At 38.2% G+C, this 12,314-nt stretch overlaps 2 protein-coding genes across 5 annotated transcripts in view; one reads left to right on the top strand and one right to left on the bottom strand.

Annotated features, from left to right (window-relative positions):
• LOC118436638 overlaps positions 1-4,261 on the top strand; it is a 40,811-nt gene extending 36,550 nt beyond the window's left edge. The window contains exons 10-15 of the mRNA XM_035855117.1: positions 1,225-1,274; positions 1,344-1,393; positions 1,574-1,668; positions 1,745-1,918; positions 1,976-2,351; positions 2,744-4,261. Coding sequence (XP_035711010.1) covers positions 1,225-1,274; positions 1,344-1,393; positions 1,574-1,668; positions 1,745-1,918; positions 1,976-2,351; positions 2,744-3,794 — 1,796 coding nt within the window. The 3' untranslated portion in view covers positions 3,795-4,261. The remainder of the gene's footprint in view (positions 1-1,224; positions 1,275-1,343; positions 1,394-1,573; positions 1,669-1,744; positions 1,919-1,975; positions 2,352-2,743) is intronic.
• On the bottom strand, positions 4,255-11,738 carry LOC110854325. Of its 4 annotated transcripts, none has more exons than XM_035855114.1 (25): positions 11,539-11,738; positions 9,952-10,372; positions 9,292-9,857; positions 9,185-9,223; positions 9,060-9,087; positions 8,772-8,821; positions 8,550-8,699; positions 8,369-8,429; positions 8,213-8,301; positions 8,010-8,116; positions 7,815-7,929; positions 7,701-7,730; positions 7,496-7,625; positions 7,266-7,431; positions 6,984-7,194; positions 6,669-6,918; positions 6,561-6,604; positions 6,424-6,488; positions 6,188-6,344; positions 6,103-6,121; positions 5,920-6,032; positions 5,781-5,830; positions 5,624-5,691; positions 5,478-5,544; positions 4,255-5,275 (listed from the first exon to the last, which is right to left on the bottom strand). In XM_035855114.1, exons 3-25 carry the CDS (start codon positions 9,600-9,602, stop codon positions 5,070-5,072), a joined length of 2,526 nt encoding a protein of 841 aa, XP_035711007.1. In that variant the 5' UTR covers positions 9,603-9,857; positions 9,952-10,372; positions 11,539-11,738; the 3' UTR covers positions 4,255-5,069. The 4 variants fall into 4 exon arrangements, with proteins under 4 accessions (XP_035711007.1, XP_021958447.1, XP_035711008.1 ...); XM_022102755.2 differs by having other exon boundaries at positions 9,952-10,020; XM_035855115.1 differs by lacking the exon at positions 11,539-11,738 and adding an exon at positions 10,618-11,319.
• Between the last annotated feature and the right edge of the window lie 576 nt (positions 11,739-12,314).

The raw sequence follows: 12,314 nt of genomic DNA, 5'->3' as shown, positions 1-12,314 counted from the left end.
TGTTCTTCTATGAAAAGTTTTTGTTCCTACTAAAAGTTTGCTCGCTGCGAGTGATACTCCTATTTTTATAGCATGCACAATATTATTTATGTATAAAGGTCGGATGTTAGGAAATCAAATTGAAGGTGAAAGTGCATCCCAGACTTACGAATATGAATAGCATGAAGTTCTAGAAATGTTTTACGTCATCAGAGTGACCCATATTTACTCAAAACTGGTCGGAAAAATTTGGTTTTCGTAGATATATTAAAGAATCTATGTCGCAACAATAAATCCCATTTTTGTCAGAGGTTCTGCAACCCCACTGACTTTAAAAATACAAAAAAAACAACTGAGCAAATCGCCTCTCGGTCTTTTGACTAAGGAGGAGAGTACGCCAACCTGATAATGACAGATCTTGATGTCCTTTGGATATATGGTAGTACCCCTTCTGAAAGTAAAAAGTGTGAAGCGGTTTGATGCCATGGCCCAATTTACGCCCGTCACACCCCTTTGAAGGCGTGCCCGATGCCAAACTAGCTGCACTAAAAAATTTGCCAAATATCCAATTTTGTTCGGATTTTCATAATAGTTACATATTTATGATCCCAAATAGTTGCTTTATCATATCTGATATCAATCTGAACTTTTTTGGAATTTTGAATTTTTTCAAGCCATGCCCTTTTCAGGAAATATTCGAAAATATTGAAAATTTCTGAAAAGTTAATTTTGCAACTGAATATGATAAAGGGACTATCTGGGATCACAAATATATAATTATTATGAAAATCCGAACAAAATTGGATTTTTGGCGAATTTTTTAGTGCAGCTAGTTTGGCATCGGGCGCGCCTTCAAAGGGGTGTGACGGGCGTAAATTGGGCCATGGCATCAAACCGCTTCACACTTTTTGCTTTCAGAGGGGGTACTACCATATATCCAAAGGACATCAAGATCTGTCATTATCAGGTTGGCGTACTCTCCTCCTAAGATGAAAGTAGACCAGCAGTAGGGATGCAGACATTTTTTGAATAGTTGTACTATAAAATGTGGTCCTAGGATAAAAAGCCATGAATGCATAATATTTGATCTACTTACTGCGGGGAATTTGAGACTGTACGGATATGGGATAGAAAGAAGAATCATGTTTTATTCCTCTCATCCAAATAATTTCATAGATGTATTAATTAATTAATAAGTATTTAATTCGTCTAATTTTAAATTATCTACTTACCATTTTTCCACAGAGGACCATGCCGTACTGAAAAAATTTTGTGGGGACACGCGATTCTATAAGGTACTGAATTCCGTTCCGACATGTTATTAAATGTACATCCGACTCAATTAAAAATTCTTTTTATTAAAGGCAGAAGATGATAAATTCGTATTATCCGAGAGGAATAGACTCCTTGTTCGGTAAGTCGCAGGAGTTCGAATATTTTGAAATTCACATTTTTTTGAAATTTTTGTCCGGACAAAATTATCTCCTTTTTTTGAAACCCCATTTTCTTTTTTGAAAACTAATGTCCTTTATATTTTTTCCTTAATTTTTTAAAACCTATATCCTATTTTGAAATATTATCTTTAAAAAAATAGGTTTACGACGACGGAGCCGTCCAAACCGGTGAATGATACAATGACACGCGTTGGTTTTAAATTGGTCTGGTCCGACGTGGAATATCTAACTCCAGGTGAATTGAAATGCAATTTCTTTACAATTTCCCTACTAAAAATATTGAAAAACTAACGATAAGCCCTTATCTTTAGATAACTGCACAAAAAGCTCAAGGTTTGCATGCCAAGAGACGCAAGTGTGTTTAACGCCACATCACAAAGGAGCATCGAGCTGCCCGGACCTGAAACATTACTGCATTTCATCCTCCCTCGTGTGCGACGGGCTTGCAAATTGTGGCGAATTTGACTCTTCGGATGAACGACATTGTACGAAATTTAGCCATTTCTCGGTTATCTTTTCATAAAAATGACTTATCTTATTAGGCTCCAAGACACCCCTCGTCCTCACCGTGGTGGCAATCCCGTTAGGAATTTTGACCACGTGTCTATTTTTCTGCTTCCTCTGTTACAAGAGAAGGTCTCGAAAGAGGGAACGACGACCCTCCAACTTGAACGGGAATATCAGAAAAAATAATAAAAATGTGACGATAAGCAGTGCCACGAATGGAGGCGGTGGTGGAGGTGGCGGAGGATGTTGTTGCTGTTCGAGGCTATGTTTTTGCTGTTGTCTTAAACCAAAGCGACCCAAAACGCAAGAGTCTGAACGAGATCAGGACAAGAAATGCCGTCCGGGGGGATTTGGAATGGGAGAAGAAGCTCCAATCACACGGGGTCCCATTTACTTTAAGAATGATTTGGAGTAAGAAAGGGGAATCTTTATTTGTTATGATGTAGCTTGGGAAATAGTGTTTCGGGTGGAAATAGCTAGTTGCAAGAAATAGCTGGGAGAAAGAGGTTTCTTGCAGGAAAATATTTTGACCTGGGAGAAATTCAAGGCGCAAGAAACTACGCCCCGCCGCTATAAATAGTAAATACGGCGCGTGGATGGATGGCTCATATTTCTTGCACTTTCTCCCAGTTTCTTGCAATTTCTCCCAATTGCCTGCACTTTCTCCCAATTGCTTGCAATTTCTCCCAGTTTGCAGATCTTTTTCCCAGTTTCTTGCACCTCGCATTTCTTCCTTTCCCGTGCAAGAAATGTAGCAAACCCGCAAGGACACTGTTTCTAAATAAATATTTTTATCTCCCCAGATCCCCCAACGCTTCCGACATAGTCTCCCCCGCGTCCGGATTTTCCGACTCCGAATCCGACATTGGTAATCAAGCCCCCATCTTCTGTCCTGCCCACGGTCCCGTCCACTTCGTCCCTCTGCGCTACCTTTCTCGGCACTTTCCCCTGCTCCCAGTAGTCCAAGAGGTTACGACGGCTGGTGGCAGTGGCGGTGGTGGTCAAGGCAGCTACCCAAACGACATTTACGACGAAGGCGGCTCACTCTACTCCACCAGCCAAAATTCCGACATGATCATTTACGAGGACAACAAAGCCGGAATGAACCACTTGGGCCTGCCGCAACAACAACCCGGCGACAATCATCAAGGGAGCAGCAGCTTTGGTATGAATCATATCATGATGAATAAACAAGCACAACAATCCAACCCCAATTCCGGCATGAGCCTGGGTTTCGTGCAAGAATGGAGGATGAAACAGTTGCGGAGGGTCCAGCGAAGTGACGCCGTTTACATGAGTGATGATAATAAAAGCTCGATTGCTTCCAGTCCCGGTGCGACGGGACGGATTTGTCCCAGGTGTCTGGAAAAAGAGAGAAGTTCTGCGTCCGAACCGCCCTCGTCACACAATCAGAAAACGGGTAGCAGCACGTTGACTTCGTGTCTGTTGGAGAAACAGTCCTCGCTCGGACCTCAGTTTGACTCTGGGATCGATGTCGTAGACTCGATTATGACTGAACCCGTGAAAAATGTGAGTTTTGAGACGTGCACGTCCTCCGACTCGGCGATAAGTCAGGGTTTTCATCATCATCATTATAGACCGAGGCTTTTTGGGGGGTGGATGAAGGATAAGAGTGTGTGCTGTCCTCCCCCGATGGTGGAAGAGGTCACGCAAACTGACCTTCCGCCCCACGGGATGATGAGGAACAATGGTGATGAGATGAGAGAGAGGTGTGGACAAGGTGGGGTGTTTTGTGAAACTGTGACCACTTTTGGGGTGCATACGCCGGAATTGAGTGGGGGTAGTGGAGGTGGGGGTGGTGGACATGTTCAATCGAAAGCGACGGATGTTTGACGATGCTTGCCGATGATTGAAGAAATACTTGAATGAGAGATATAAAAGGTGAAAGTATGGAATGATATTAGTGCCCGCGGAAGTAGTGGGGACATTAACATTGTGGGATGGGGGAGGGAGGGTTTACACATGGGGAGATGATGGGGACATTGTCCACGTTTTCGTGGCCACTGAATGTTACACGATCACCAATCCACCACTCACTGCCAACTTTTTGGAGAAAGTGGTTTTATGCCAAAGTTTTATAGGTGAATTTTTCACATTTCTCAAAAACTCGGGTATTTCGAAACAGTCAAAAACTTAGGTGAAATTATTTGTACATATATTTAGAGATTTTGTTAGAAAAGAAGGTGTTAAATTTTGTAATGTTAATTAACTAAAGATAAGCTGCGACATATCTCGTGTGCAGATTTTATGTCATTGTGAAAAGAGTTTAATAAATAAATGAGATCCTCATTAGTGCATTTGAAACTTGACTTTTCAATTTATTTTGTATTTATTTATTTAACAATTTTCATAAAAATTCAACAAGTTATATATAAAATCTTATAAAGTTGTAAATGTCATAAAAAAATTAGTGCTATGTATTTAGAGAGATATTGACTACAGAGATATATATTTCACCGGATAGAGATTCACCATTTTTGTGTAAAGTGTCATAAATACTTGAGTACAAGGACGGATTTGCTGTCTTATTATTACCATCCCAAAAATTGTCGTAAAACAATCAAGTCATAAAATCAAATACATCGCAATTAATCCAAGTACACACTCATAAATACTGGAGAAAGTTGGGCTGGTTTATGACACTGCGAAGCCAACAATAAAAAGATTATGGGCAAAATTACAAGCATCGATGGAACAGAAAATACCACAAATTCCATTCCACGTGCATTCAACACAATAAAAAGAGGACCAAAAGTTTATGATGGTTAATAGTAATCAACGCGATCATGGAAAGGAAAAGTTGAACACAAGGACACACAATATTTGTACACTATAAATATGACCAATGCCAACGGTACCAGTGGCCGCGGAAGCCGTGGGGACATGTGGGTTCATTAACATTAAAGGATAGGGGAGGGACGGGTTTATATAACATGGACAGATGATGAGGACATCGAACAACCGTGGGGACATTGTCCCTCTGTCCCCACCCTTCCGCGGCCACTGATCATTACAAATGCTTAATCTGACAAATGGCAACTCGAAAGAAACAGAGAGTACAAATCCGTCTCTAGAAATAAAGATAAGAAGGTCGATCGATACTCTTAATTAATTGCCGGAAATAAATAGAGAGCTCCAGAAAAGTATGATGGACGTGGCCAAAATCAGGACCGAACTGGCTGCGGCACTCGATGCTCCGGCCAGTCTGCATTTCAACATGTCAAACCGAGTCTTATTGTTCTGGACCATTGATAAGAATTCGGCTTCCACTAATTGTCCGTCATAGTAAGTGATAGGATCATCGAAGGGATATTCTAGAGGGGAGGAAAGAATATAATAATTAATTCATGACAAATACCAGGACTTATCATCAGTGGCCGCGGAAGAGTGACAATGTCCCCACGGTTGTTCGATGTCCCCATCATCTCCCCATCTTATACAAACCCCTCCCTCCTCTATCCTACAATGTTAATGTCCCCCCAGCTTCCGCGGCCACTGCTTATCAAAATTACTTACCATATGATTGGTGACACTCGCATTTGTAGCCTCCCGTGTCGAAACCTCTTCCTTGAATGGGAACGCACTAAAGAGAAAGTAATAAGAAACAAAAACGTTGTAAAAATAGGAATTCAGACGGAATTTATTTCACTCTTTTCACTTACATATGAAGATTGCCGATCGCACTTGTGTGACCCTTTGAACGCGTTGGGAACCCAGTATTCGTCATCGCCTAATTTATTGGATAAATTGAATCAGAAACATAAAATTCATATAATAAACTATCTAAATTGGTAATTTTAAACAGTTTTATGAACTCACATTGGTTGATGTCAAGTTGAAGTAAATCCATTGAGACTGCAACTACTCCTCTGAAGTAATGAAAATGAAACATTGAATTAATTATTTATTGTTCTTTGCACTACTTTCACATTCGGTGAAAGTTGAATATTGTTATTACTTAAACTCCAAGTTGACTCGAAGACTGTCCCAGCCAAAGAATGGTGCTGCATAAGTAATCAACCATTTCGGAACGAGACCGTTACAATCGAAATATGGGGCTGTCCAATATCCCTGAGAAAGAAATTTTTATTTAGATTTTCATTTTTCTAAAATTTTCTATATGGCGTATGAGTTCGCTTACTTGGTGTATGCTTGCAGCTCTAAATGAATAAACATAAATCTCATTATTAACTCTGATTTAATTTTTGATAATTTTTGAGACAAACCTATAAAAAGTTGGATATTGTTCGAATTTCCTCTGAAAGTTTCCAGTCTCATTGTTTCTCAAATGAATTTTCAAGTAATGTTTCTCCAACTCGTCGAAATTAGTAGCCCATCGATTTTTAAGGAACTTGAAAAACGGTCTGTTCAAGTACACCTCGTCTAGATAATTATATAACAATGGAAGATTATGCGCATTATAAATGTGTAAATAATTGAAAATTTTGTCTAAAAAACTTACTCGTCTTATTTAATCGTGCTAAATCTTCCAATTTGAACTTTCTCGTGTTTAAGTCACGTTTATATCTGCAAAATATTTAGGATATCATAAATTAAATACCTAATTTGTATGTATTTTGCAAAAATTGACTAACGTACCCAAATGGAGCAAATAATGTCCGATTAGTAAATTTATTCCGGTCCTACCATTACAAATTGTTCATTTAAATCTTAAGCCTTGACATCGATTAAAAGTTCCAAACTAACCCAATAAGTACCAGCCGACCAAATTCTAGTGTCCCCTAAAACCAAGGCAAGCGTCTCTCCAATAACTTGATCTTCTGACAAAGGTTTGTCCGGCAATCTTTTCCCCGGAAATACTTCATCCGGGTCTACAATTTGCATAAATCCACTCAAAAAGTTCGCCAATCGAATAGCCATTAGTGCCTCGTTTTCAAATTGTTCCTGAGCTCCGAAACTGACATCTCCATTCAAAACGAGATCGGTTGGGTTGAAACTGAAAATACGCAAATTAGTCATTGTCACCCCCACGTTTTTCTTGTTAAACTAATGTTTTCGTACTTTCCACAATTCTTGGCCGTAATAGAATTAACAAATCTCAACATTGTGACGACATTCAAATTCTTCTGTGCTACTAAGAGTGGGTCATCCGGAGCAAAATAGGTCGTGCCGGAGGATAAGCTCATGTTTCGGTAAGTATGGTAAATATCGAGATATTTTTCACGCGTGTAATTCGGAGCAGGAAACCACTCCACGGGACGAGTTTGAATCCCTGTACAGCAAAAAAATGCAATATTTTAATCATTCTCATTTAAAATATGTATTTAATTAAATGTTAATTACATCCTATCGGATCGCAATTAAAGAAACTGCGATACTGTTCGGTAGAACTTCGTTCCATAATTTCGCCCAGGAATGGCCTCCGATCTACAAACGGCAAACGGAAGCCCGGTCTACACCGACACTGATAGCCCCCTCTTCTCATGCCGTAGCCGTGTATAGGTTCACACTACAATTAAGATAATGGTAATTAAGTTCAACGCTCAATTATTTGCACAACTTTAAAAAATTACTTCGGTAGTTTCTTCTCGACATCGTGCCGTCCCTGCGTACTTATTCGGACCAGGATTCCCCTCTCCGAGGGGACATTGATTTATATCTATCCGTTCTAAATCCATTTCAATTACGGATACGGCAGTGTACCTGAAATTTATCAATTTATCATTTTGCATGAGGTACACAATTAATTGACTGTATTTTTTTAATTAAAAAACTTACGTGGGGTATTCAATATGTCGAAATTGGGTACTGAAAATTGTTTTAAAAAATATATAAAATAATTAATTTTGCACCAAACTACATATTTTGTGATGCACGTTTTTTAATTGTTACCTTCGAGGATAAATATCTGCGATGGGAACAATAGCTCCAATGACCCATTTGTTACTTCTTCCACAATCAAAATAGGGTCGCGTCCATTTTACCGGACCAGGCGTTTCATCGGCACCTTTAATGTAAAATTACAGGAAATTTTTAGAGGAATTTTCGAAATACGACTTTCTACTATTTATGCAGCATATGAATTACCTGGTGGTCCATGAAAGGTGTACGTTTCATTCGTATTATTCGCATATCTAATCTCCACTTGGTACGTGGTTTTTGTGTCGTGTCTTTCTCCAACGATATCAGGGAGCCTGTGTGAATGCATAGATAATTTTTATAATATTCGTAGTAAAAAAAAATTGTGTCATAATTTCATTTAACCCAGTCGTGTTACAGGTTTTACTTACCATGCTTTATACCAATCATTGATCTTGTAGTAATCCGTGGTATAATTGTAACTTTGACTGTTGGATGGAATCGCTCCCAAATCTCGTACCTTTAATATTTCATTTAATCTTCATTATATTAATTTGTGACAAATATTGCAAATAAAAATCTCGAACCATAAAAGTATTCAAAGTAGAAATCCTTTCCAAATGGATGGGATCATTGAAATCGTCCATTCTACAAAAAATAACAATGGAATTTATGATTACATTTTCGCATTAACTTTTTGAAAATTACTGCTGGAAAACATTCCTGCATTAACTTTTTGAAAATTACTGCCGGAAAACACACATTTACCTGAAAGTTCTTGGCGCAAACAAGGGGAAAGTCTTGTTGAAAAATCCTCTATAGCTCGGAGAGAAGGACGTGTTTGGTGAAAAGTAAATGGCACTCGAATTTATCCTCAGATTTGCTGAGACGTCAGCAACAGTTGAGAGAAAGTAGTACCTGCAAAAGATTCATGCTTTATTAATATGCAAAGTTCATGATAAAAATATTTAGATAGTTGACTTGACATACATCATTCCTGGGTCGTACGTGTCGTTTATTGCTGGTCGGATGAATCGAGACTGTAAATAAATAAAAGTATGGACATCAATAATCAAGTTTTTGCACACTTGTACGCCGAAATAAAATAAAATATATTTTTCATATATTAATTTGACGTTCAGATAGATTCACAGTTCATAAATTACGATAAATGACTGACAAATTGTGCGTTGCAAAATTGCAAAAAAAATATTTCAAAAATTATTACTACTAAAAGTAAGCATGAGATGGGTCGGCATTTACGATTTATGTACGTACCTGGAGAATGTATGACCAAAAGAAAGCTCTGTAACAAGTAAAAAAAAGTTACAATTTTTCATACGAGTTACAATAATTGTTCAGAATGTTCAGTTCTAGTATTTATGCAAATTTTTGCCACTTACCTGCTCATGGCGACATTGTGCAAATGAAGTAACGCCGTCCTGTAAGAGATTACGAGTGCTTAAAAATTTGACATTTTTCAATAAATAAAAATTCACGTATGTTTTACCTGTTGGGTAAAATGGGATTAATATTGATTTCCTTAATGTCAGGTTTATGCGTGACGACGTCATCATTATCCTGGTCTTTGCTTAAATACAGCAATTCTCTCGGTTTCAAGGGGCAGTTCTTCTCCGTGACCATGTCATACTTGTACTTGATCTCGTCAAACTCATCCCTCAGCTGCCAGCCGAACTGGGCTGCGCCAAAGGAGATAAACACGACTAGGAGACAGGCACTTATCTTGAGTAACTTTATGTTACAGTCGTCCTCCCTTTGCGGCACTACGGCAGCAGCATCAGATTTTGTGCGTCGTTTCATTTTAAATTGGGTTTTTTGTTGGAACAGTACAAAACTAAGTTTTATGAAAAACTGTTCAAGTTCGACGTCATTTAGGGTGTCAAAATTTTTAGATTTGGGTACAATACAACACTTGTCAAGTCTCAAGCCCTAAGCACTTGTCTCACCTCAAATCACGAAATGTTGTACGAAATCAGAACAAAATTGATGTTTTTTGTTGTTACAAAGCTATTTATTGCATGAAAAACTGTACAAGTTCAACGTCATTTAGGATTTCTGAAACAATATTAGATTTTGAATCAATTTTAGATTTTAGATTTCTCCAGGTAAGTATAACACTTGTCAAGTCTCTTTCAAGCACTTGTCTCACCTCACGAAAATCACGAAATGTTGTTCGAAATCAACGCAGGATTGATGTTTTTCTTAGTGAGGCAAATACCTAGCAACAAAAAAATTACTAAGTATGCATTTGACCCTCCCCAAAAAAGTGACCACCGACGATATCTCCGTCATTTCTCAACCGATTTGGATGAAATTTTGCACCGATCATTGTTAGATAATTTCAAAACGATGTGCGAGTCGCCTTTTGGAATTTTTGTTTTTTGAGAGAGTTATTGGCAAAAATACGCGAAAATTTGCCCCATACTGAACATTTCTTTTCATAGTTCATTAATGGGCCATCCAAACATGTTCTCTTATTGAAAACATTGTAGACAAAGTCATTCCGGTTATTTTAAGTCCATTATTATCCAAATCCGTTAGGAACTCAGAAAGTTATTCAAATTTGAAATCTAAAAAATTGCAATTTTTTAGTGACTTTATACCTGGCAACAAAAATTACATATTGTGTGCATTGACCCCACCCCAAAAACTGACAGAAATAATTCAATATCTCAGTCATTTCTCAACCGATTTTGATGACATTTTGCACCGATTATTCTTATGAAATTTAGAAATGACATTCAAACTGATTTGGTGAATTTACCGGATGATCAAAATCGGTTAAGAACTCGAGAGATTATTAAATTTAGAAAACCTTCAAATTTTTGCAGCGACGCATTAATGTTGTTGACAATAAATCTTCTAATCAACTCTAGCTTTAAGGAATGTGTGGTGCTTATTATTAAATATATAAAGAACTCAATTACAAGTATTAAATAAACAAGGCCCCAAAAAAGGGAAATCTTAGTGAGGCTTGGTGCGACTACAACTAATAAATAAAATTAGATTGCAGAATTTTTGCATCACCGCTCTCTGTACCGTTCTTACTGGATCCAATATAAATTTTGTTTTGCATGCACATGCATTGTTACATTTATTGAATTAATTGGGCTTTTAAGAAGACGTTTTTACTATTGCGGCGCATCGAAGTAAACGGGACAGAATTTCAACGCGCCAAAATCACGTGCCAATTTGATTAACATTGGAGGCGGGTGGAAATTCAAATCAAATCCGTCCCGTTGACTTCGATGCACCGCAATAGTGAACGAGAAGTTTGGTAAATTAACTGGGAACAAATATAATGGGTTAATAATTGTGAACTACGAATCTTTAAGTTTAAGATGCAAACACTTGCAAATATGCTACAAAAGTTGCAAATATTTAATTTAAATATTTTCTGGATAATCCTATAATCTGGATATCCTTTTAATTCTTATTCTCATGAAATTACAAGAATGTTTGAGGGGAACCATTTATTCCTAATGATTACTTAATACTTCCAGTAAAGAATGGTACAGAGAGCGGTGATGCAAAAATTCTGCAATCTAATTTTATTTATTAGTTGTAGTCGCACCAAGCCTCACTAAGATTTCCCTTTTTTGGGGCCTTGTTTATTGGTTATTTATTTCATGAAAAACTGTTCAAATTCAGCGTCATTTAGGATTTTGAAAAAATTTTAGATTGTGCTTTCTCCAGGTAAATACAACACTTATGAAGACTCAACCACTTATCTCACCTCAATTTCGAAAACGCGAAATGTTGTCCAAAATCAAGACAGGATTATGGCAGAGAAAGCATTTTATTTATGTTTATAGTTACGAATTGAATAAAATTTAATTCTATACATACAACTAGCACACCACACCCGCTAATAATGCATTGTTAGAAAAAGCACTATGTATGTACAACGGGTTACTGGACTCATCTAATGCATACATAGCTCGGCTTAATCGTGTTGATGAAATAGGAGTTTTGTACCGCCATGGGATGGATATAACGTAACGCAATGCATAGATTGTACCTGTCCATGAAAAGTCTACCACTTTTTACACAACACAACAATAAGAGTGTAGTGGCATGCATGGTGGTGAGAAAGGGTTGAATATTTAGTTGTTGTATGCTGTGCACCTGTGTCCTCTCCCCGTTAAAAAAGTCCACCCTCGTAAAATAAAAATGCTACGGCCAAGTTATGTCATGCCATCGCAATCATAGATGCGCGTTTGAGCGAGACACTGACACTTTGTCCACTGACACTCGGCCACAGTGAGTGACACTGACACTTTGTCCACCGACACTCGGACAAAGTCGGTGGCACTGACACTTTGTCCACCGACACCCGACCACAGTGAGCGACACTGACACTGTGTCCACCGACACTCAGTGTCAGTGGCTGACACTGACACTGTGGACGACACCCAGTGTCGGACACCCATATATATGGGCACTGTGTCCTGTGACACTCGGACACAATCGGTGGCACTGACACTTTGTCCACCGACACCCGACCACAGT

The sequence above is a fragment of the Folsomia candida genome, unplaced genomic scaffold (assembly GCF_002217175.1).
Source record: "Folsomia candida strain VU population unplaced genomic scaffold, ASM221717v1 Fcan01_Sc009, whole genome shotgun sequence".
Classification (NCBI taxonomy): domain Eukaryota; kingdom Metazoa; phylum Arthropoda; class Collembola; order Entomobryomorpha; family Isotomidae; genus Folsomia; species Folsomia candida.
Note: the sequence above shows the minus strand (reverse complement) of the source record. Positions and strands in the feature narration are given on the sequence as shown.